The 20,850-nt window shown below is 46.9% G+C and overlaps 2 protein-coding genes across 3 annotated transcripts in view; one reads left to right on the top strand and one right to left on the bottom strand.

Annotated features, from left to right (window-relative positions):
• The window catches only part of LOC128845352 (uncharacterized), a 41,528-nt gene extending 35,954 nt beyond the window's left edge, over positions 1-5,574 (bottom strand). Inside the window, exon 1 of the mRNA XM_054043943.1 lies at positions 5,493-5,574. Within this exon, the coding sequence (XP_053899918.1) occupies positions 5,493-5,559 (67 nt within the window). The 5' untranslated portion in view covers positions 5,560-5,574. The remainder of the gene's footprint in view (positions 1-5,492) is intronic.
• Positions 5,575-14,179: 8,605 nt separating this feature from the next.
• GRAMD1C (GRAM domain containing 1C) overlaps positions 14,180-20,850 on the top strand; it is a 77,598-nt gene continuing 70,927 nt past the window's right edge. Inside the window, exons 1-2 of one of the 2 annotated variants that reach the window (XM_054043867.1) lie at positions 14,180-14,241; positions 18,224-18,352. In XM_054043867.1, the coding sequence (XP_053899842.1) occupies positions 14,239-14,241; positions 18,224-18,352 (132 nt within the window). In that variant the 5' untranslated portion in view covers positions 14,180-14,238. Of the gene's footprint in view, positions 14,242-18,223; positions 18,353-20,850 lie in introns of those variants that run through there. The other variant, XM_054043876.1, reaches the window with a different exon arrangement.

Below are 20,850 nucleotides of genomic sequence, written 5' to 3'. Positions count from 1 at the left end.
AGCGTCTTCTGTTGCCTTTTTGCTACTGCCGCTGCATATGCCAAAACCTTTTCGGTCAGGGTCTGAGAACCCACCATGGACTGCTCCACCCTTGTGCTTGTCCCTCCTCCAGTCTGCTTCATCTCTGGGCCAATCATTTCGTCCTTCATCTCCCTGCAGCACCCGACAGGGTGTGTTGGTGGAGGGTCTGCAAGGTCCATGGCCACCCCAGCCACCTCCACCTTGCCTGCCTCATGGGGGTTTGTGTCAGAGGACACCTTCTCCTTTCTTTCTAACTTCTTAGGGCCCTGGCCCCTCGTTCAGCCACTCAGCAATTTCCTAAGCAGGCCGTGTCTTTTGATATGGCCTGCTTCTCTGCCTCCAAAACAAAGAACTCTTGCTCCCATCTTGGCATTAGGCCACGCTTGTACACTTTCTCATGCCCTTCTCCCTGGGCTAACCTTCTCAGCACAGCCCAGGCATGCTCTCCTTCTCTGCTCTTTTTGTCCATGGGCATAGCAGACCCTGGGTTGATTTCCCTTTGCAGGATCTCTCACAGGTATTGCTGCTGCTGCGTCTGTAGCTCCACCTGCACTTCCTTCTGCGTCTGTTGGTTTTCTAGGAGCTGCTGGAGAAACCCCTAGATCTGCTTTGGCTGCTTAGCCAGTCCCTGGAACTGAAGTGGGAAATCCAGCGACCAGCTTGGTCCCTTGATACACCTGCTTGGGGGAGGGATAGCTCAGTGGTTTGAGCATTGGCCTGCTAAACCCAGGGTTGTGAGCTCAATCCTTGAGGGGGCCATTTAGGGATCAGGGAAAAAAACTGTCTGGGGATTGGTCCTGCTTTGAGCAGGGGATTGGACTATATGACCTCCGGAGGTCCCTTCCAACCCTGATATTCTATGATTCCTTCAGCAACCAAGACTTCCCTCACGGATCACAGGGGGAACTCAATCCTGCCAACTATGCCAATCATAAATGAATCTACTCATTGTTAGGTGCCCCCCAGCGGCCAGGCATGGCATCACAGCCCTCTCGCTGGGCTAGCGTCCCCCATCCATGGTCGCTCCAGCACCACGGCAGTTTCTCTGCCTGGTAACTCCGGCCAGGTCACCACCTTTAGTCCACCCTTCTGGGGCCCAGCTTGCCTCACACTAAAAGTCCAAAGAGGTCTTTCCACAGACAGAAGTCCTTCTGCCATCGCTGGGGCACTTGCTCAGCCTGTAGCCCCCTTGCTGGGCTTGGGAACCCTCTCCAGGTGCGTGTACGCCGCCTCCTCTGGGGCCGGTAGGGGAACCCAGTCCCACCCTGACATTGATAGCAGCTCAGGGCCCTGGACCCAACAGCTAGGTCTGCACCTTTCTCTTTGCTGCACTTTTCCAACCTCTCTTCTCAAGTTCCCCTCCAGGCTTTCCTTGCTGCTCTGAACTTCCTACCTCGTTCTCAATCCTGTTGCTACCCCAGCTGGGCTGTATCACCACTGAAGTCTGGCTCTTTAGGGGGGCGGATATGGTGCCTCTCAGTTCGGGCTCATTCTGTAATCAGCTTTCTGTGAGTGCCAGGGGGCTCCATTTCCCCTTCCACTAGCTCCCCATTTACAGAGAGCCAGAGCAGTACCTGCAGCAGGGAGCGGGAGTTGCTGGTGGCCTCAGAGGCACAGGCCCTGCAGCGCCTCGGGCACCTGGCGCAAGTGCCGCATGATACGGAGCTGGCGCATCACATTGGCCGTGATGTCCGCCTGCTGCAAGGGAACAAGAACCTGTCTGAGACTCAGACGCCTCCGAGGAATCAGGGGGGATTAACGGCCCCTGGAACCAGCAGCATTTCCACCCAGCCCCTGCCCACCTCTGAGGGATGGATTTCCCCTCCTGACCCCCAGGATGGAGTCTTGTTGTCCTTCCTAGTGACCTCCAGTGGCAACCCCCCTCCTTGTACGGGGAGCTCCTGCCACCTCCCCGTCAGTGCCCCTGACAGCTGTTCCACCTCCAATCCACAGCTCAAGTTCTCAGACCCCTCTCCTCCAGCCCCACCCAGGTTGGGTAGGGAGGGGACTGTAGTGGGGGGGGCAGGAGGAATTCTGGCAGCAGTAAAGTGGGATGTGGGGAGGTTGAGACCTTTCCCCAAGTCACCCCAGCCACTAATGCTGAAGCCGCAGGATGGCAGCCCTGGTGAATGGGACGGATCGGCAGCCCCTGCTGACTGAATCCTCCTGTTCTCACAGAACAGGGGCAAGATACAGCTCTGTAGCATACTCCCCACTTCCTCTCCATTAGAGTTCCTCCAGGATCCAGCACCAAGTGTAGGGAGGGAAGCAGAAAAGGTTGGGAGGGATCAGGATGGGAAGCGGGGGGGTTACAAATGTCCCCGTTGCCTTCCCAGTAGCGCCAGGCCTGCTGCAAACCGAGTCTGCAGTAACATGTGCAAGGGACTTGTGTCTGAAGGTGACTTGGGAGAGTGAAGGTGGAGAGGGGACAGCTGCAGTCTGGGAAATGCTGAAGAGCAGGAGTTCCTGGAGCTCTCTCTACTATCTGGGATAAGCCCTGCCTGACCACTTCCCCCCAAAAAAACATAGGAGAGGGAACTCCCTAGGGGAGAAAGCAGCAGGTAGCTCAGCTGCTGAAAAGATACTCTTCAGTAACTGAGGGGTCAGGGAGAAATGTAAAGAGCCCTGTACAATTAGGTCCTTCAGGGTGTGTCTACACTGCATCTGGATGTGAGCCTCCCAGCCCCACTCCACAGACTTTTTGTCCTATAACTACAGAGATGTTAATGGACCCCTTCACCTTGAACAGGTGCTAACTACATATGCTAAACTATCTGCTCCACCTTGTCCTTACCTGTGACACTCTGCGTACCTTTCCCAGACCTGAGGAAGAGCTCTGTATAAACACGAAAGCTTGTCTCTCTCACCAAAAGAAGTTGGCCCAGTAATAGATATAACTGCATCCGCCTTGTCTCTCTAATGAACTGTTGCTTTAATAAGAGTGGAGAGCACCTGTGCATGCCCGCTTTCAGGAGAAGTCAGAATTGTTTTGTCATTAAATAGCCATTCTTTCTTCCTATCTATTTTGAGTATCTTACTCTTAGGGCAAATCTACACATAACCCGATGCAGCTGCGCCACTGTAGCACTTTGATGAAGATGCTCTAAGCCAGTGGTCCCCAACGCAGTGCCCGCAGGTGCCATGGTGCCCGCCGGGGCATTTATGTGCGCCCACCTAGTGCCCAGCAGGGGAGAGAAGCCACGACCCCGTGCCTGCCGGGGACAGAGAACTCCGGGGCTGCAGGCTGCAGGTGCTGGTGTTCTCTGTCCCTGGCAGGTGCGGGGCCCGCCTAGTGCCCAGCAGGGGAGAGAAGCCGGGGCCCCGCACCTGCTGGGGACAGAATGCTCCAGGGCTGCAGGCGCCAGTGTTCTCTGTCCTCGCGGCGTCTCTCCAGCTTCTCTCTGGATTCATATATTATGTAATATTAAAGATGATGTTTTTTGTATTATTTAATGTACAAATACAAAATTTTGAGGGGAGAGATAGCTCAGTGGTTTGAGTGTTGGCCTGCTAAACCCAGGGTTGTGAGTTCAATCCTTGAGGGGGCTACTTAGGGATCTAGGGCAAAAATCAGTACTTGGTCCTGCTAGCGAAGACAGGGGGCTGGATTTGATGACCTTTCAGGGTCCCTTCCACTTCTATGAGATAGGTATATCTCCATAATTATGTTTAAAATAAACCTTGAAAAATTGTTGGTGCCCGCCACACTCTTCTGAAAACATGAATGTGCTACTGGCCACGAAAAGGTTGGGGACCACTGCTCTAAGCCGACAGGAGAGCTCTCCTGAGAGGCAGTACCTATGTCAGCGGGAAAAGCTCTCCCACTGAAATAGCACTGTCTACGCAGGGGGTTAGGTCAATATAATTACATTGCTCAGGAGTGTGTATTTTTCACACCCCTGAGTGACATAGTTATACCAATAGAAGTCTGAAGTGCAGACCAGACCTTATTTCATATATCCATCTGCAGTATGATTACTATCTATTTTCCATTTATTGAGTAAGAAGGTACCATTTTTACATTGGCACTTTTCTGATCATAACTGCACATTAATTGTGTTTTCTAACATCATCGCTGGTCACCACGAGTTTTACTTCCACCTTGATAGATCTGACCTTGTCATCTGTTGTGATCCTGTATCTTTGTCTCAATATACACCACTGAGATTGCAATTAATCACTAAGCATAAGAACCCAAACGAGTGGTCTGTGTCTTTTAGTGCCAGCTGTACTTTGGGTCTTCACTGTGAAGGTCACAGCACAGACTTTTTTTTTCCATGTTGCGCAACTGGGAAGTGACTAGTTCATTGATATTTAAATAGACAATGCCCTTATGTTGGCATCCAGGAATATTTCTTGCCAAATGCTTTGTTGACTCTGCCAATGAGCTCTTTTTATTCCATTCTCTTCATTAGTATAGAGATGGGTATCTCCACCTGCCATGTGAAAGTCAGGTGGACAAGCTCTATGTTTTTTTGCTTTTAAGATACTTAAAATTAGGCTGACCAATGCACTGGGAAATATAGTGCAGGGGGCTATCCCCTCGGGCCAGGAGGAATGCATTAGGGAACCTATAAGTAATTTTAATATAAAGCTGAGATTTTCATATCTAGGGCCCGGTCCTGAGGAGCACACAAGGCAGGTTAAAGGGGGTGGGGTGACTCAAAGATGGAATAAAGTTTACTTTTGCTCTACCCCAAACTCTACTCCCTGGAGTAAATCAGAGCAGCCTATGGGCGTCTTTAACTTACGCCAGATGCAAACAATCTCAAGGAACTAAAATGGTAGCTGGAGATTGGCAGAGGGCATAGGTCTCCTGGTCATGCCCCCATTCCTTTGGCCACACCTACTAAGTGGACATTTGGGAGGGGAGTGGCAAAAAGTCACTATACCAGGTCTCCACCATCAGAGAATTCCCCTACACTACAGCAACTGGTTATGTTGGCTTTACAGCTGGGATCTGCCAGCAATCCAGTGCAATACGGTCACATCACATCCCAGGAACTGACCCCTAAATTCTATAATTAAGTGATAAATGACTGTATATACCTCTGCTTAATTTATAAGAATTTTTGGCTGAGGTTGGCTTTGGAAAATTAATATTTATGACTGTTCTGCGAACACAGTGGGTAGCTAATATGTCAGAAAAACAAACAAGCCATAAAACTTCTACTAATGAAGGTACATAGTCAGCCTTCTTGAGAACTAATGGAAATGGAAAGATACATTTCCCCTTTGGGATGAAACACAAACAAACATGCCTATGAGCTAAATAGGAATGGATCTATAAACAAGAATGTGTTTTTCAATGCAAAATCCAGTACTGAATTTGACCTACAAAGTTCCTTCTGTATCCTGAGAAATCCTTAGGGGAGAATGGCTTAAAAAAAAAAAAGCCTCACAAACCAAATTTCAGAAATAAGTCAAACTCCTCCATATTAAGGAAGATGTTTAAACAGATCAGCACTTACCCATCTGCAAGGAGAACAGGAGAAGAGGCACTGCATAGACGTAGAATTTCCCAGCTTGCTGTTTCATAGCTGTTGAAGTATATAGTCACTTTGCCCTACTTTGTCTCTCAGATTGTATGGGCAAAAAAATATCTCTGCTGTTGCAACAGGAGTTCGCATTCTGCCCAACGAAAGTCACACTTTCTAAAGTTACTACAGCTTCAAGTTCACAGCATGCTACCTGGATGACTGCCACATTTTAACTTGTTATAGTGGCTTCCATGCTGTCGAAATGCAGGGGAGGAGAGGAACACAACAATTATTCTCTTTATTCCTTTGGACTTGTGTACACCAGCACCGGAACCTGGGGCTGATGAGTGCATAGTCAATAGAGGGTTCCTTGTCTGTTGAGCCCCAAATGGAAGTGAAAAAAATCCAGCATTGGCTTGATTTTCTCAGCAGCTGGGCCTCCGTAGTTCCTATTGATTTTATTGGGAGTTGTGGATACTCAGTGCCTCTGAAAATCTGGCCATATGTGCTGTGCGTGTGATGAAAATATATCCCCCCCAAAGTATTTTTTTTAGTGTAGTAGAAATCCTGATTAACCAAAGGTTGGTTAGTGTTAACCGTTGGTTAACTGAAGCTTGGTTATGGGTTATATCCCTGGGAATGGGGAAGCGGGTTGAAAATAACAGACCTGTCTGCAAAGCTGACTAAGGTACTGTCTTGTTGTTTGTGGAAGGTAAAGCCAGGCTCGCACATAGGAACAGATCCAACACTATTTTATGGGAAGAACTCCAGTAGCCAGCTCCACATGTTGCAACAGCTCACTCAGTACCCACTGATCCTGCTGGCAGTGTTACAGCTGCATGGTGGACACACCGTGCCAGCTGCCTGGCTGGCATCTCTTCCCTGAGCTCTGGGATTGTGAACCCAGTGAAGCTTTTTTGAAGCCCACTGGCTGTTTTTCCTATTTCTGCAATGATAGCTGAAGGTTTTGGCTGTTCCCCAATGTCCTTCAGATAAATGGGAACATACTATTATGGTCTGGTGAAGATTCTGTTCCACATCCGTTTAAAAGTTTCCAGAAAGGGAGCCTGAGTACTTTTTTTTTGTACTGGGTGGGCTGGGGGAGGGGGGGGTGCACAAAAAGATTGAGGAATAAAGCTGTAGTGCTATTGAATTGTATTGGTATTATTATAGGCCTGTTTCTTAAACACCCGTGGACTATTCTAGTGGTTTCATTTTTAAGACAATGACACCCAAACTCTCACATACTCATTCCCCTAACTCCACATCATATCCTAGTTCCTGGCTTCCCAAATCTGGTGACCCGATACTATGTAGGAGGTTACAGGTTTAAGAGTGATTGCTTTCTTGCTGTAATTTTGTGCTGTGTTCATAGGTGCTGGAACCAGGGATGCTACTGCACCCCCAGGTTTGAAGTGGTTCCCCTGATATACAGGATTTACAGTTTGGTTGAATGGCTCTCAACACCCCCACTATAAAAATTGTTCCAGCACCCCTGGCTGTGCCCAGATACTATGCTGATAGCTAGACAGATGGATGATGGCTCCAAAAGGTCCCCTGCAAGTGTTTTAAAAGAGCTGAAAAAGGCAATATTTTCTTTCATGATTTAAGCTTTTAAAAATAATTGTGAAATCTTCATTTTGCAGCTTTGTTGTCAATGCAGGGTCCAGGTATTTTCTTTTATCTCCATGTTTCTCTGGGGAAACCCAAGAGCTCTGAGGAGGAATGACAGCATTGGATTGTCTGGAGTCCTAGAACTCGAGAGGACTGCAACTCTATAACCCTGCCTAGTGCTGTACAAGGGGGCCCTTCGTCTTCCAAGCCCTGGTGCAGCACTGAAGAGTTGTCCCTTTTGACAAATAATCATTCGGAACTGGAAGGAGTGGAAGTCCACACTGACGTTTTAAAACAGGAGGCCTGTATTTCTGCAACAGGGGGCTCTGAATGATGCTGTATGATGAGCAAAAGGAAATATTGTCAGGGATCCTAGAAATGCATTTGCCACGGGAAAATGCGGAATTTGCCTTTTACAGAGAAGCTTTAGTTTTTACATTTTGTGAAAAAATAAAAACATATACAATAGAACCCCCGTTTATCTAAGCCTCCATTACCCAGCTCTCCATATTAACTGAACCACCAGCCGCTTGGGGCAGATAGCAGCAAGGGCTCAGGTGGTCAGCCCCCACACGGTGGAGGCTTGGGCGGTCAGCTGGAGCCCAGCTGCTGTCAGACCTTGGCAGCTGGTGGTTCGGTTAATATGTATAATGAAGGCTTGGAAAAATGCGGTTCTACTGTATATCAATAAAACATTGTGTTCAACTGATACCTTTATATATTGTGGTGAGGGAAACTAAAGTTCAGCATTTCCTTTTAGTCACAAAAAAAAACATGTAAAAGCAGCAAAGAGTCCTGTGGCACCTTATAGACTAACAGACGTATTGGAGCATGAGCTTTCGTGGGTGAATACATGCATCCGAAGAAGTGGGTATTCACCCACGAAAGCTCATGCTCCAATACATCTGTTAGTCTATAAGGTGTCACAGGACTCTTTGCTGCTTTTACAGATCCAGACTAACACAGCTACCCCTCTGATAAAAAAAAACATGGATTTCTATGTTTTTTTATCAGAGAACTTTTTTTTCCACAGAAAACTAGGAATCCTGATGATCACATAAAGGAGTTAAACACCAAATTTGAGGAAGTGGTACTGAGACATAAAAACCTCGTGTGTGCCCTGAAGGAGTAGTCCATGCTGAACCATTATTGCAGTGGTTTTGTTTATGCTTACCTCATCCTGTATTCATATTTTGTTTGTGCATCTCCCAATACATTTGTTACTCCTGAGAAAAAAGATATACCAGCAATTTCTAAACCAGAGAACAAGGAATTGATCAGCTGTTGCTAAATCTCATGATTTTATTGCGAGTCTTGTGATATTTGGTGTTTTTCTTAAAGCACCAGCTCCTGGAGTCATGGGATTATGAGAGATCTCAGCTTTCACTTAACATTTTTTTTTCCAGCCCACTTGATTGTGGAGAAAAGCTTGAAAACATGAACACTAGAGACTCAAAAGAATCCAGATTTTATTATTTTTAAACCAATCTCATGATTTTTGAATGCTTGATATTAGCAATACTGGCACTGGCTTGTCTGCTCCAGCAGCTGGGTGGGGACTCCAGTCACAGAGATCATTATCACCTTGAGTAATATGACACTGGGGACTGCCAGAGCACTGTAGTTTATGGCCTATAATGCTTCCCACAGCAAAGGCCTCAAATGGCCTCCCTGGAAAGCAGCAAGAAAAGCAGATTTCTCTGGCTGGATCACATGTAGGCTTCACTGTCACAGGACAGGCAGCGCTGCCGGGTTTGGGGAGGAAAAGGATGAAGAAACACAAGTTTGGGGGAGGAGGGCTCCCAGGCTACGGGAGTGGGATCTGCTGGGGATCCCAGGGGGAGGGAGCAAAAGGGGTCAGGTTGTGTCAGGAGAGGACGTTCCTCAGACAGGGGAAAGAGGCTGTATTGGATGGCTGCACCCTTCCTGGGCTGTGCCTTGGGGTTTGGGTGGGGAGAGGGGCTGTATTGGGAGGGTGAAGTCTGGAGGGATTGTGCCCTGTGGGGGTGGGGTTAATTAAAGAGAGGCAAGTGCAACGTACATGTGTAATCCTTTTGCTACCACTAGCTTACACAAATAATCAAGGAAACAAAATGGCTGCCGAGCTTGGCTGGGTGGGGGAGGGCGGAACCCGGAGTGGCCTCTAACGGCTGCTAGAGGGGGCCACGCAGGTGCACCAGGTGTTTGTGGGGAGTTGGCAGGAGCATCCCTGCCCATTGCGGAGAGACGGCGCCTGCGTACGGGCTGTAGGCGGGAGACTCGTGTTCTGGCAGGAGAGGCCTTTGGGCCCAAGATTGAAGCTGCAGGGGATGGAACCTGCCGAGACTCCTCTGAGTCCCCAACAGGTAACAGGGCTGCAGGGCTGTTGCCTTCCATAGGCCAGGATGGGGGTTGTGGACCCTAGGGGAGAGAAGTCGCGGAGGACAAGACCCACAGCACTTACCATGCACCTCCCTATCAAATCCCAGTCCCCCATACCCATTGTATCCCATACTTCCCATAACCACACACCAGCCTCACCCTATGACCCATCGTATCCCACGCCTCCCTCGCCCACGGCATCTCAGTTCATGAATCCTGGCCACTGCAACTGGATGTTCCTCTCTGACCTGAAATACCTCAGGCCCCCTGCATGGTCTGCTGTGCTTCAAGCCTCCCTGATTCACCAAGCCCAGTCCCCTGAATGATGTCTGATACATTGCTCTCCGCCGCCCACAGTTTGAGGCATCTCTGCCCCCATGCAGCTTCTCACTGACCCATTGGTCACTGAGGTGGAATTTTTCCTCTTTGCCACACTGCTCAATTTGTGTTTATACTGTAGGGATTTAAAGGCACAAATTTGTAGGCATGTATTTTCAAATGTGCCCACTAATGTTGGGTCCCTCTATTTGTGGTCATCCAACTTGAACCTCTTCTGGCCTGATTTTCAGAGATGCTGAGCACTCACAGTTCCAATAGAAATCAGTTGGAGTTGTCTCCAGACAGGTCCCCAAAAACCGACTGCCTGAAATTATGGAAATTTTAGTCTTTATTGATAAGGATACTGACTAGACACACCTATATTAAGAATATGCCTTACCTGAGTTACTATTAATATATTCAGCTGGAACTGAAAGTACTAAAAATATAACCTACTTTTCATTATGCTGTTCGCGTTCTTTGTTTATTTTACTGACCTCAGATAGTGAAAAGAAGCATGTTTTCTTTTTTTACTATGTATTTACATATTTTATTACTTAACAATGAGTGAAGTGAACAATTAACTACAGTTTGTACAGCACCTAGCACAATGGGGTCTCGGCCCCATGACGGGGGCTCCTAAGTGCTACTGCAATACATATAATAAATAAAGATAATAATCAAGAGAAAGAGACACCTGATTCTAGAGGATGTCTTCATACATAAAGGAGAGAGAAGTGAGAGTGTTTCTCTACTTTCATAGTTAAAGTACATACATGTCAAATGTGTCTACTTAGGAGAAAAAGTCTCTATTTTTACCAGAGACACAACAAGTATGATAGATGTGAATGGCTTTTTAAAGACATTTAAACAAGTCCATGCTGCTAAGGAATTTGCAACTTACAAGGCATAATTCTGCTCCCATTGAAGTCAGTAGCAAAATAATAATAATAATTAAAACCACCTAGCTCTTACATTGCATTTTTCATCAGTACATCTCAAAGTAGGTCAGTATTATTATCCCTGTTTTACAGATGGGGAAACTGAGCCACAGAGCAGCAAAGTGACTTGCTCAAGATGATCCAGTGGCCAAGCTAGGAATAGAAACCAGGTGTCCTGAGTCCCAGTCCAATATTCTTTCCGCTTGCCCATATTACCTCCCAAAAGTTGACGTGATCACAGCCTGAGGTGGCACAACACCAAAACTCCCATTGCTTTCAGTGGGAGCAGGGTTGGGCCCTAAATTAGACCATGGTAAGAGATGACAGACAAAGTCCGGGGAACATGAGAAGGATGGGGGTTGTAAAACAGCAAAACAGTATGAGATACGCTTTGTTATGTACAAGTCTTGGTTGCTTTTCTGTTTTATTTATTTATTTTGGATATGCTATTAATATACTTACAGCCTGAGGGAGTAAAATCCACCAGTCAGGCAGGAGTGGTGGAGAAGAAATTACTCCTGGCCCAGTATTATTCAACCAATGAGCTCATGGCTTCAGGAGGTATTTAAAGAAGAATGTGGTTGCATGGGGCCAGCTTTTCAAGTGAGCTCAGCAGCCAGTCATTTTTTTCAAAAGAGCTCAGCAGGTTGGGTGCAAGGCACATCCTGAGCTCTTTTGAAAATCTAACCACAAGCATCACTCTGTGAGCTGCTGGGTGCTGAACATGTCTGAACATTTGGCCCCATTTGGGAGCGCATAACTCTGTTGAAAATCTCACCCAAAGTGCCTAGGATCAAGAGGACTATTCCAGGAATAAAAGCCAGTGTGAAAAAGAGAGTTAGCTATGGGAGAAAGAGACCAGGGGAAGAAGATGCATTCATCTGGCAGAGTGTAGGGTGCAACTGAAATCTGTTGTAGATGTAACCAAAAGCTGGAAAGCATGGATGGTAAATCAAAACACTTACCGGATAAAGTAATTCATGATGATTGCTCCCTCAGAGAACACATCTTCAGCAAGCTCTTGTGCGTGCTTGAATCTAAAAACCATTAAGCCCAGTCATTACTGTTGTTTTTTATTTACTCTCATCCCCATCATAGGTGCCGACTCCGTGGGTGCTCTGCCCCGCCCCTGACCCCTACCCCAGCTCACCTCTACCTCCGCTCCGCCTCTACCTCCTCCCCTGAGCACGCCACCGAGTCCTGCTTCTCCCCGCTTCCTCCCAGCACTTGCGCCGCGAAACAGCTGTTTTGCACGGTGGGAGGGAGGGGGGAGGAGGAGGAACGCGGCGCACTCGGGGAAGAGGCGGGGCCGGGGTGGGGATTTGGGGAGGGGTCCAGTGGGGCAGGGAGGGGGTGGAGTCGGGGTGGGGCTGGGGCCCGGGGGGCGCGAGCATCCACCAGCGTTAAAGAAAGTTGGCGCCTGTGATTCCCATATACTATATTACTTCACCTTGTTGTTCCCCTGCACTGGCAAAATTCTGTTTCCAACATACCAGGGCAACATTTAAATCCAGTTATGTTTTCACAGATTTTTGTTAATTTCATGAACATATTTCCATTTCTATTAGGTTTAATAACCCTTGTTTTTCTCCTGGAAACATGTTGGGGCTAGACTACTTTGAAACATCGTTCAGTTATATATCAAGTTTACTTTCTTCAACTTGAAGGCAGGTTTTCACTCTTTTCCCTATAGGTGGCTCTGTGGAGTAGCATTTAAAATTCATTTTACATTTAAACTAGGGTAATCCATTTGTGTAATAGACCTGCAGGATCGGTCAACGCTACGCACAGCTCATGCGGTGCCTCATGGTCTCAGACACTATCCGATGGCCAGGGACCTCTACACCGAACACATCACCAGCCACCAACAGTACCAGGAGGCGTGAACCGGAGCGACATCGAGCATCGACTACAAGAAAGGGACCGAGAAACTTTTTCCGTTGGACCATATGAACCAGAACCATAAGATCACTGAACATTAAATCTCACCAAATGAGGGTCAATCCATCCTCATCATCATATCCACTCATTATACTCCACACCCGAACATAGCCATTATATGAACAACATGCCCTCATATCTCAATGTCTGTACTTTGACCTGTTAACCTTTTACCCCCAATCGGGGATATTGCAGATTATGTATTCCTTACGCCATCCGATCTTAAACCGAACTTCGCACCCCTTGATAATCTGTATGTTATTCCCTGATAACCAGAAACTCCTACGCTTAAACTCTGTACCGTTCACGTTTTTTTTTTGTAAACATCATCTTAATAAATTTTTTAAATCAGATTGATGGACTACATGACATAAAATGCCTACTATCACTCCATATTTAGACAGGACCTTTCATTCAGAAGAACTGGTCCCCAAGGTGCTTTTTAAACGGCTAGGGATCAGTTCATCACATACCACTAAAACAACACAAATAATAAAATAAAATAAATAATAATAACACCTAGCTCTTAATCACTACAGAAGTTGGATTTCTGAATTCTTTTTATTGATTTTACTTTATTCAGGTTTAAATCTAGTTACAGAGTTAACTGTGAAAGAAAACAGAAATGAAGGTGTGCTGGTAGAACTACAGCCCAGAACATATTCTTCCTGTGAAACTATTTGTGGGGCTGGGGAATGGGAAAACCCAGTGAGGGTCCCCTCATGGAGTTTTTCTTGGGTCGTCCTTTTGGGGGCAAGGGCCATGGTAATAGTCCCCTCCAGATTCCCAGGAGAGTAGGGCTTTCTGTGCTGGAAGCTTTGTGACCCTGCACCAGCTCTGGGATACCCCTAGTCTCCCTTCTGAAACCTTTGGAGACAGGCTGTCATTGTCCAAGGGACACACCTTTTAAGGGGTGTTTCCCCACTGCAGAGAGGGTCACAGAAGAGTTAAGGCACCCCCAGGCTGTATCAGTGCTCTTTTGCTTCTCTTTGGGACTGGTGGGACATGCATCCCTCATGGTTCCCCCTCACAATACTTTCTTCCAGCTGCAGATCCCTCTCTCCGCAGAGAGGGCTTTGGGGAGTTAGAGGGGATGAGATGGGAAGAGTGCCAGGGAGGCAACCAACATTTTTCCTTTGTCCAGGAAGTGGGGACCATGCAAAGGAGCTATTCCACCAAACCACTCACTGATAGGATACAGGAGTCTGTAGGCAAAATGTGATTTATTTTTCAGGCTGTGAACAAAAATTTAGATGTCCCTGTATACAATATTAAACATGCTAAGGAAGGTGCTAGCTGTAAGGGAAGCTCTATATCAGGCCCTGACCCTCAGGTGGCTAGCTTCATATCTCTTTTCATTAGCCAGCTTGTTCTCCATAGCACTTAGATATCAGCTAACTCTCTTAGTGTCAGGTTTACTCCTTTTATATATAGAAGCCTTTCTCCACATAGTCTTCTTATTGCTGCTGGCCCTTTAAATTGCAGATAAGGCTGCAGCTGCAGCCCTATGGTGCTCATTTTCGAGGCAATCAGCTTGCAGGTTACATCTCTTTCTCCTCTCTATGGTAAGCATTTGATTGTTCTTTCTTAATTTTTGCTTTCTAGCTTTACTAAGGGCCTGCTCCTTTCTGGGGGTTTTTTAAGCCATTTGGCTTTTTAACCAGAGCTTTAATAGTCTCCTCAAACTCTGTGTATGTGAGACCAACGCTGAACCAGTTTGTTTGCTTCATCCTGAGTCCTGTAATGCCAGCTGCTGGGCTATTGTTCCCTTGCCAGCTAGCTACCCAATAACAGCTGCTAAAGCAACAAGCTGCCTAGATAGGGCCTACTACAGGGGTGGCCAAACTGTGGCTTACAAGCCACATGTGGCTTTTTTATTGTTAAAGTGTGGCTTGCAAGCCCCCCATGTGCCCTGCATTCTCTGCCTACCAGACTGGGTGGGGGGAGCTCAGGACAGGACCTCTGCCTTGTGGTGGGGTAAGGGCTTCTGTCCAGCACGGAGGGGGGTCTAGGGGCTTCAGTCCTGTGGGGGGCAGCTGCCAGGGCTTGGGGTTTCAGCAGGAGTGGAGCTGAAGCACCAAGCCCCAGCAGATGTGACCTGGCTCTCAAACTTCTGCAGGTTGTTGTGTGTGGCTCGGAGGGCCAGTAAGTGTGGCCACCTCTGGCCTATTGTGACTAAGAGGAGTGGTGTTGCTCGCAGCCCCTCATCTCTGCTATATGTGAGGGTTCATTGGCATGGGGCTGTCCATCTTCACTCAGGGCTCTGCAGGGAAGGACTCCTTTGCTTGCTTCCTCATCATTCCTGTATTTGTGAATGGGGACTGGGGATGGGGGGGTAGTAAGTCAGCTTGCTTTCTGCACTTCATCTCACACATACAGTCAGTGTCTTCAGGGGAATGGGCTGCCTGCTTGTCCCACTCTTAGGCAGCAACATTCAAAACTTGACTTTGCCTTGCAGGCTGGGGACTCGCTCCCACAGCACTGTTCTGTTGGGGTCCCTGGATCCTGGCGGTTATGTCTTTGCTTAAGCTGGTTAGCTGCTGTTTTGCTGAGGGTAGATCTTGTACAAATTTAGGACAGGAAATGGAGCATGAATATTCCACATCCCTTTTGCAAGTATCTATAGAATATGTGTTTTTAAAGTATTTTTAATGATAGCTGTGCTGGTGAAAGGTATGCAAGGGAATGAAGCTTTGGAAGCTGTAATAAGCTATCTACAGAGCATACAGCACGGGCAGTGGTGATGTCTGCTTCCCCACGCTAACCTGATGATTGGCCTCTGTTCTACAGGGACTGCTTTAGGAGATGGCTGTCCTGGCTTTGCTGAGTCTGCCAGTTTTATGGTTTTCCTCCTGCCTACTAGAAACTGGCTGGCAACCTGCCGTCTCCTTTCTTATAGCCACCGAGCATCCATCAGATAGTAACCACTTTTGGTCACTAACGATCTGGACTGGGTTCTAAACCACAGCCTAGTGTTGATCTGTCCTATGGCCTTTCTAAGCTTCAGACTTTCCAAAAGGAGATTATTTTAGCTAGCAGTGTTGCAAGCTGTACTCTGAAAGACCTCACTGTAATGAATACACACAAGGGAGCTGAGTTAAGATTGCTGTGAGAACCTCTTAATTTTAATTGTACAATGGTCAGGAAATTCAGATATGTAGACAATAGCCGTGGTGAATCCCAGCTGTTTAGAATGAAGGTTGTGCGCATGTAGGACATTTTGAGAAAACACTCTTCTCTTCTCATCCACCCCGTGCTTCTCATTACATCTCATCAGGGAGGTGAGAGCATCTCATCTTTCTCTCTCCTGTGGTGGAGAAGGCTGGTGTCTATTGCTCTGTGACAGGTGTTCCTATTACTGGAGGGCACACAGCAGCTGCCCTGGTGGCTGAGTGTTCCCCCTATTCTGTCTCATTGCAAAGGGAGAGCTCCTGTGATTGTCACTTGGCCCTCTCCGCTTGAGCTCAAGAGCACTGAACATGAGTGCTTCCCCTCAAAGCAGGCAGAGTAAGGAGTGCTCCTGTGATTGGTGCCATGCTCATCCTTAGGCAACCCCAGCAGAGAGTAGTATGGTGCTAATCAGTGGGCTTATTTCCCCCCCCCCCCCCACACTCCCCAAAGTGAGCTGATGAGCAGATCAAGGTGCCTTACCCATGGCAGCTCCATTTGTTAAAAATGGGATAGTGCAGGGGTGACCAAACCGCGGCACGTGAGCCCTATGTGGCTCTTTTACAGTTAAAGTGCGGCTCACGGACCTTCCCCCCATTCTCCACCTACCAGCTGTGTGTGTAAAACTCGGGGTTTCTGCCCTGTGGGAGGGTAGTGGAGCTAGGGGCTTCTGTCAGAAACAACTGGTGCCTGCTGGGAAGGGGGCACAATTTAAAGGTTTGCCCCCTCCCAACAGCTTGAGTCACGCCCCCTTAGGCATGCCCCCCTCTTACCCTCAGTGGCCCCTCCCTGCAGCTCCCAGGTATTAGTTCTATGTGGAGAGGCAGCAGCAAACAGCTGGGAGCTGCAGGGCAGGGCCCCTGCTTTAGCTCTGCAAGGAGAGGCAGCAGCAAAAGCAGTAGCTCTCCCTGCAGCTCCCAGCTGTTTGCCACTGCCTCTCCCCATGGCCACAGCTCCCAGCTTGCTGGCTCCAGCAGCTGTCGCACAGGGAGGGGGCCTGGCAGCAGGGCCGGCTTTAGGCCAATTCCACCAATTCCCCCGAATCAGGCCCCGCGCTTAAGAGGGCCCCGCGCCCAGTGGCAGGGTCGCCCAGAGTGGGGGGCAAGTGGCAGAGAATCCCTTCCCTGGCTAGAGGCACCTTTTTAATTTTTACTCACCCGGCGGCACTCCAGGTCTTTGGCAGCGGGTCCTTCACTCGCTCCAGGTCTTTGGCGGCACTTTGGCGGCGGGTCTTTTAGTGCCGCCGAAGACCCGAAGCGAGTGAAGGACCCGCCGCCAAAGACTAGGAGTGCGGCCCGGTGAGTACAAGCCCCACATGTTTTTTTTAACGTGTTTTTTTTTTTTTTTTTTTTTGTAAGTCATCCCTGTCGGGGCCCCGTCGAAACTGTTCGAATCGGGCCCCGCACTTCCTAAAGCCGGCCCTGCCTGGCAGCACCATGTGACCGAGTGGGGCCAACAAACCCTGGCAAAAATCTGGAAGGGTATGTGACCCCATGTGATCCCCACGTGTCGCCTCTGGTTTCTGCCCAGTGGGGAGGAGGTTTTCAGGGCTTCAGCCCCATGGAGCAAGCCTGCCGGGGCTTGAGCAGGAGCAAGGCTGAAGCCCTGAGTCCTGGCTCTCGAATTTCTGAAGACTGTCGTATGCAGTTTGGAGGGTCAATAAGTTTGGCCACCCAGTGATAGTGTCGTGTCTTTTTTTTACAGGCATTCTTGGATATTATAGGCAATGTGATTAAGTGGTTAGGGGCCTGGACTGGGACTCAAGACTTGGGTTTTATTCCTGGCTTTGCCACTGGTCTGCTGGGCAAGTCACTTTGACTCTTTGTCTGTTTTCGCATCTGTGAATAGTGCTATGGATCACCTTTGTAAAATACTATGAGATCGACTGATGAAAAGCTCTATATATGAATAAAGTATTAATAATAATACAATTTGACATTTCTGAAGTTCTGTGTTTATGTACATGTGTATGGACAGTGAATAATTAAGATTGGAATCAGTAAAACCAGATCTCCCCTCTCTTTTTTTTTTTTTTTTAAAAGGATTCCTTTGTAGTTTATTTTTTAATAATTTGCTTTGAGATTGTCAGTTTAATGGTGGTTAAAATAACATTTATGACTGCCTTTTGATTGTTTGCAAAACACTGATGTAATGGGTTGAGGGACATTAGGGAATAAAACCTTAATGTTTATAATATAATTGACATTGAAAAATGTTATTCATTAGTTAAGAATCAATAAGTGGGAAACGTTCCCCCATCATTCATCCTGTTAAATGTAGCCCTTTAAGATTTTATTTATAAAGCCTGCAAACTTTTATTCCAACACCTTTCCCCTCCATTATCAAACTACATGGTATGCTTGCTTGCTTGGTTCACAGGAAATCCATGAAGTGGATCATGGTCTTATCCGCCAGTTGCTTGCAGATTCAGAGGAGACTCTTGGTGCATGTACTGAGAAAATGCAGGCCCCCGCTCCATATAACTGGAGTGCTGACTGGAGCTTTTGGGTAACTCGATTGTTTTTTCTCTTAATTCATTGTTATAAATTCTAACCCCCGAAGGGACCATTGTGATCATCTAGTCTGACCTCCTGTATAACGCAGGCCATAGAACTTCCCCAAAGTAATTCCTAGAGCAGATCTTTTAGAAAAACATCCAGTCTTGGTCTAAAAATGATCAGTGATGGAGAATCCGCTAAGATCCTTGGTAAATTGTTCCAATGGTGAATTACCCTCACTGTTAAAAAGTTATGCCTTATTTATATATAAACTATAAGTGCTTTTTATGCAAATTTCATCATAGCCTTTAATTAATACAGCCTCCCAGCCCATTCTGGGAGATAGGTAACTTATCGTTATCACTTTACTGCAGGATAAATGGAGACACAAGGAAGTGAGGTTATTTACCCTATGCCGTGTATCAAGTCAGTGGCAGATCTGGATATAGAACCCTGGAGTCCTGACTCCCAGTTCCTTGGTTGGGTCATTAGACCATACCTCGTCCCTGTTTTATGCTTGTAGAAATTTATTGTTGCTACTTTTTCTCTGTAAAGGCTGAATTTCAATTGCTATGAGAACGTAGCATGGTCTGATGATACTTTTATATTTCACCACAAAATGAATATTATGCACCTCCTTTTTGGAAAATGTGTCCAGGCTTGGTATGCGTCTGCATAAGAGAAAGAGCTACTGCAGACTCAAGCTGTGTGTAGGCATCTATTTTGCCACACCTGTACAGATGACTTAACGCTGAAAGGAGTGAAGGGCCATTGGTTATAGAGAATAAGGCCAGAAGGGATCACTGGACCATTTAGTCTGACCTCCTGTATATCACAGGCCAACACTACCCAACCCGTGCACACTAAACCCAACAACTGAAATAAGACTAATGTATTACAGCACATAGGAGACTAGACTAGTATGTGCCACAGGCAGAGAACAGGAGAGACCAAGGTGCACCAGTGCCCAAGGCCCCCACAATGGCAGGCAAATGATTAAGTGAGATATACCTGGATAATCCTGGCAAGTGACCTGCACCCCCCTGCTGCAGAGGAAGGTGAAAAAACCCAAAGGTCCCTGCCAATCTGACCTGGGGGAAAATTCCTTCCTGACCTGACATGGTGATCAGTTAGACCCTGAGTAGCTGAACAAGAACTAGCCAGCCAAGCCCCTGAGAGAGAGAATACTTAGCACACCTCAGAGCAGGCAATAAGAATCATTCATTTAAATCCTTCTCCCATTACTTGCTGAAGATTTCTTTGAAATAGCACCAGAGAGGCCTAGGAAGGGCCACATATAATGTGTTTAGAACTGGTGGTGTTCCTGTTCAACACGAAGGAGAGGGGAACATGCACTGTGCCCAGCCAAAGTTAGATTATGAGGAAAATATCCTGACCAAGGGGCTAAGGATCTCACTCCAGAACTCAGTCATTGCAAAGTAACTCAGGCTCCACCCCATGTGGCATTGGAGCCTGAGTGGTAAATAATCACAATGCTGCAATGATAGGTTTGGGAGCATTAACTGTAACAGCTCTGGCAGCAATCATGTGAGGCGAGTAAAGAGTATTAATCACATTTTTCAGATGAGAAGAGTGAGTCAGAGAATTTAAGTGACTTGCCTAAGGTCACGCAGTGAGTCAGTGAATCAGTGGAATAACCAGGAATACAAGTCAGCAGTTTGATTCCCTGTCACATGCTCATATCTCTAGCATATATCTTTCTTTTCCCACTCCCCACCTCTCTCTCTCTCTCAAGCTGGAATGTGATATTTTAAATAATCAAATCATTGACGTTGAAATAAAAACCTCCTGGAAACTTAAACCTATTAGGGTTGACTCCGCCCTTCCCTCTGCTGAAGCAAACAGAATGTTATGTTTTGTACTGTGTATCTGATGAAACCTTGCAAAGTCAAAATGCATCCTAGAGTTCCTTGTTTATCCTACGTTACTCCAGATCAAATTTGTTCAGTTTAAAAGTAAACCTGTTTTTCTGTCAGCCCTGCAAACATACATGTGAATCTCAGATCCTAGTGTCTTTTCTTTTCTTTTCTTTTCTTTTCTTTTCTTTTCTTTTCTTTTCTTTTCTTTTCACATGTTCTCACCCATGTTAAAGATCCTACAGGCAAATATTCTGCCTGCTCAACTGCATCTGTGTACCTGAATTAAGGGCTAATCGAGATGTAGTAGCTGTTAACTACGTTTTGTTTACGGGGCTAAATGAGGTTGCACATGTGTCATTGTGTAATTCAGCCTACACAACTTTGTTGATAATTCATAGAAAGAAAAAACCCAGTTTGACTCTCAGATCTCAGGGGCAGTTTGATGGTCTGGCACTTAGAAAAAGACATCTGAGTTTTACTTGTAAGCTTGGCAAATCTGAGCTGAAGTCATTGAGTTACAAGTTTGTACAGTGCCTAACACAATGGGATCCTGGCCCTTGACTTCCAGGTGCCATGGTAATACAATGAATAATAAATACAGCACCTCATCATGCCACTATCACAGTCA

Source organism: Malaclemys terrapin, chromosome 1 (assembly GCF_027887155.1).
Source record: "Malaclemys terrapin pileata isolate rMalTer1 chromosome 1, rMalTer1.hap1, whole genome shotgun sequence".
Classification (NCBI taxonomy): domain Eukaryota; kingdom Metazoa; phylum Chordata; order Testudines; family Emydidae; genus Malaclemys; species Malaclemys terrapin.
This window is presented reverse-complemented; position numbering and strand designations above follow the sequence as displayed.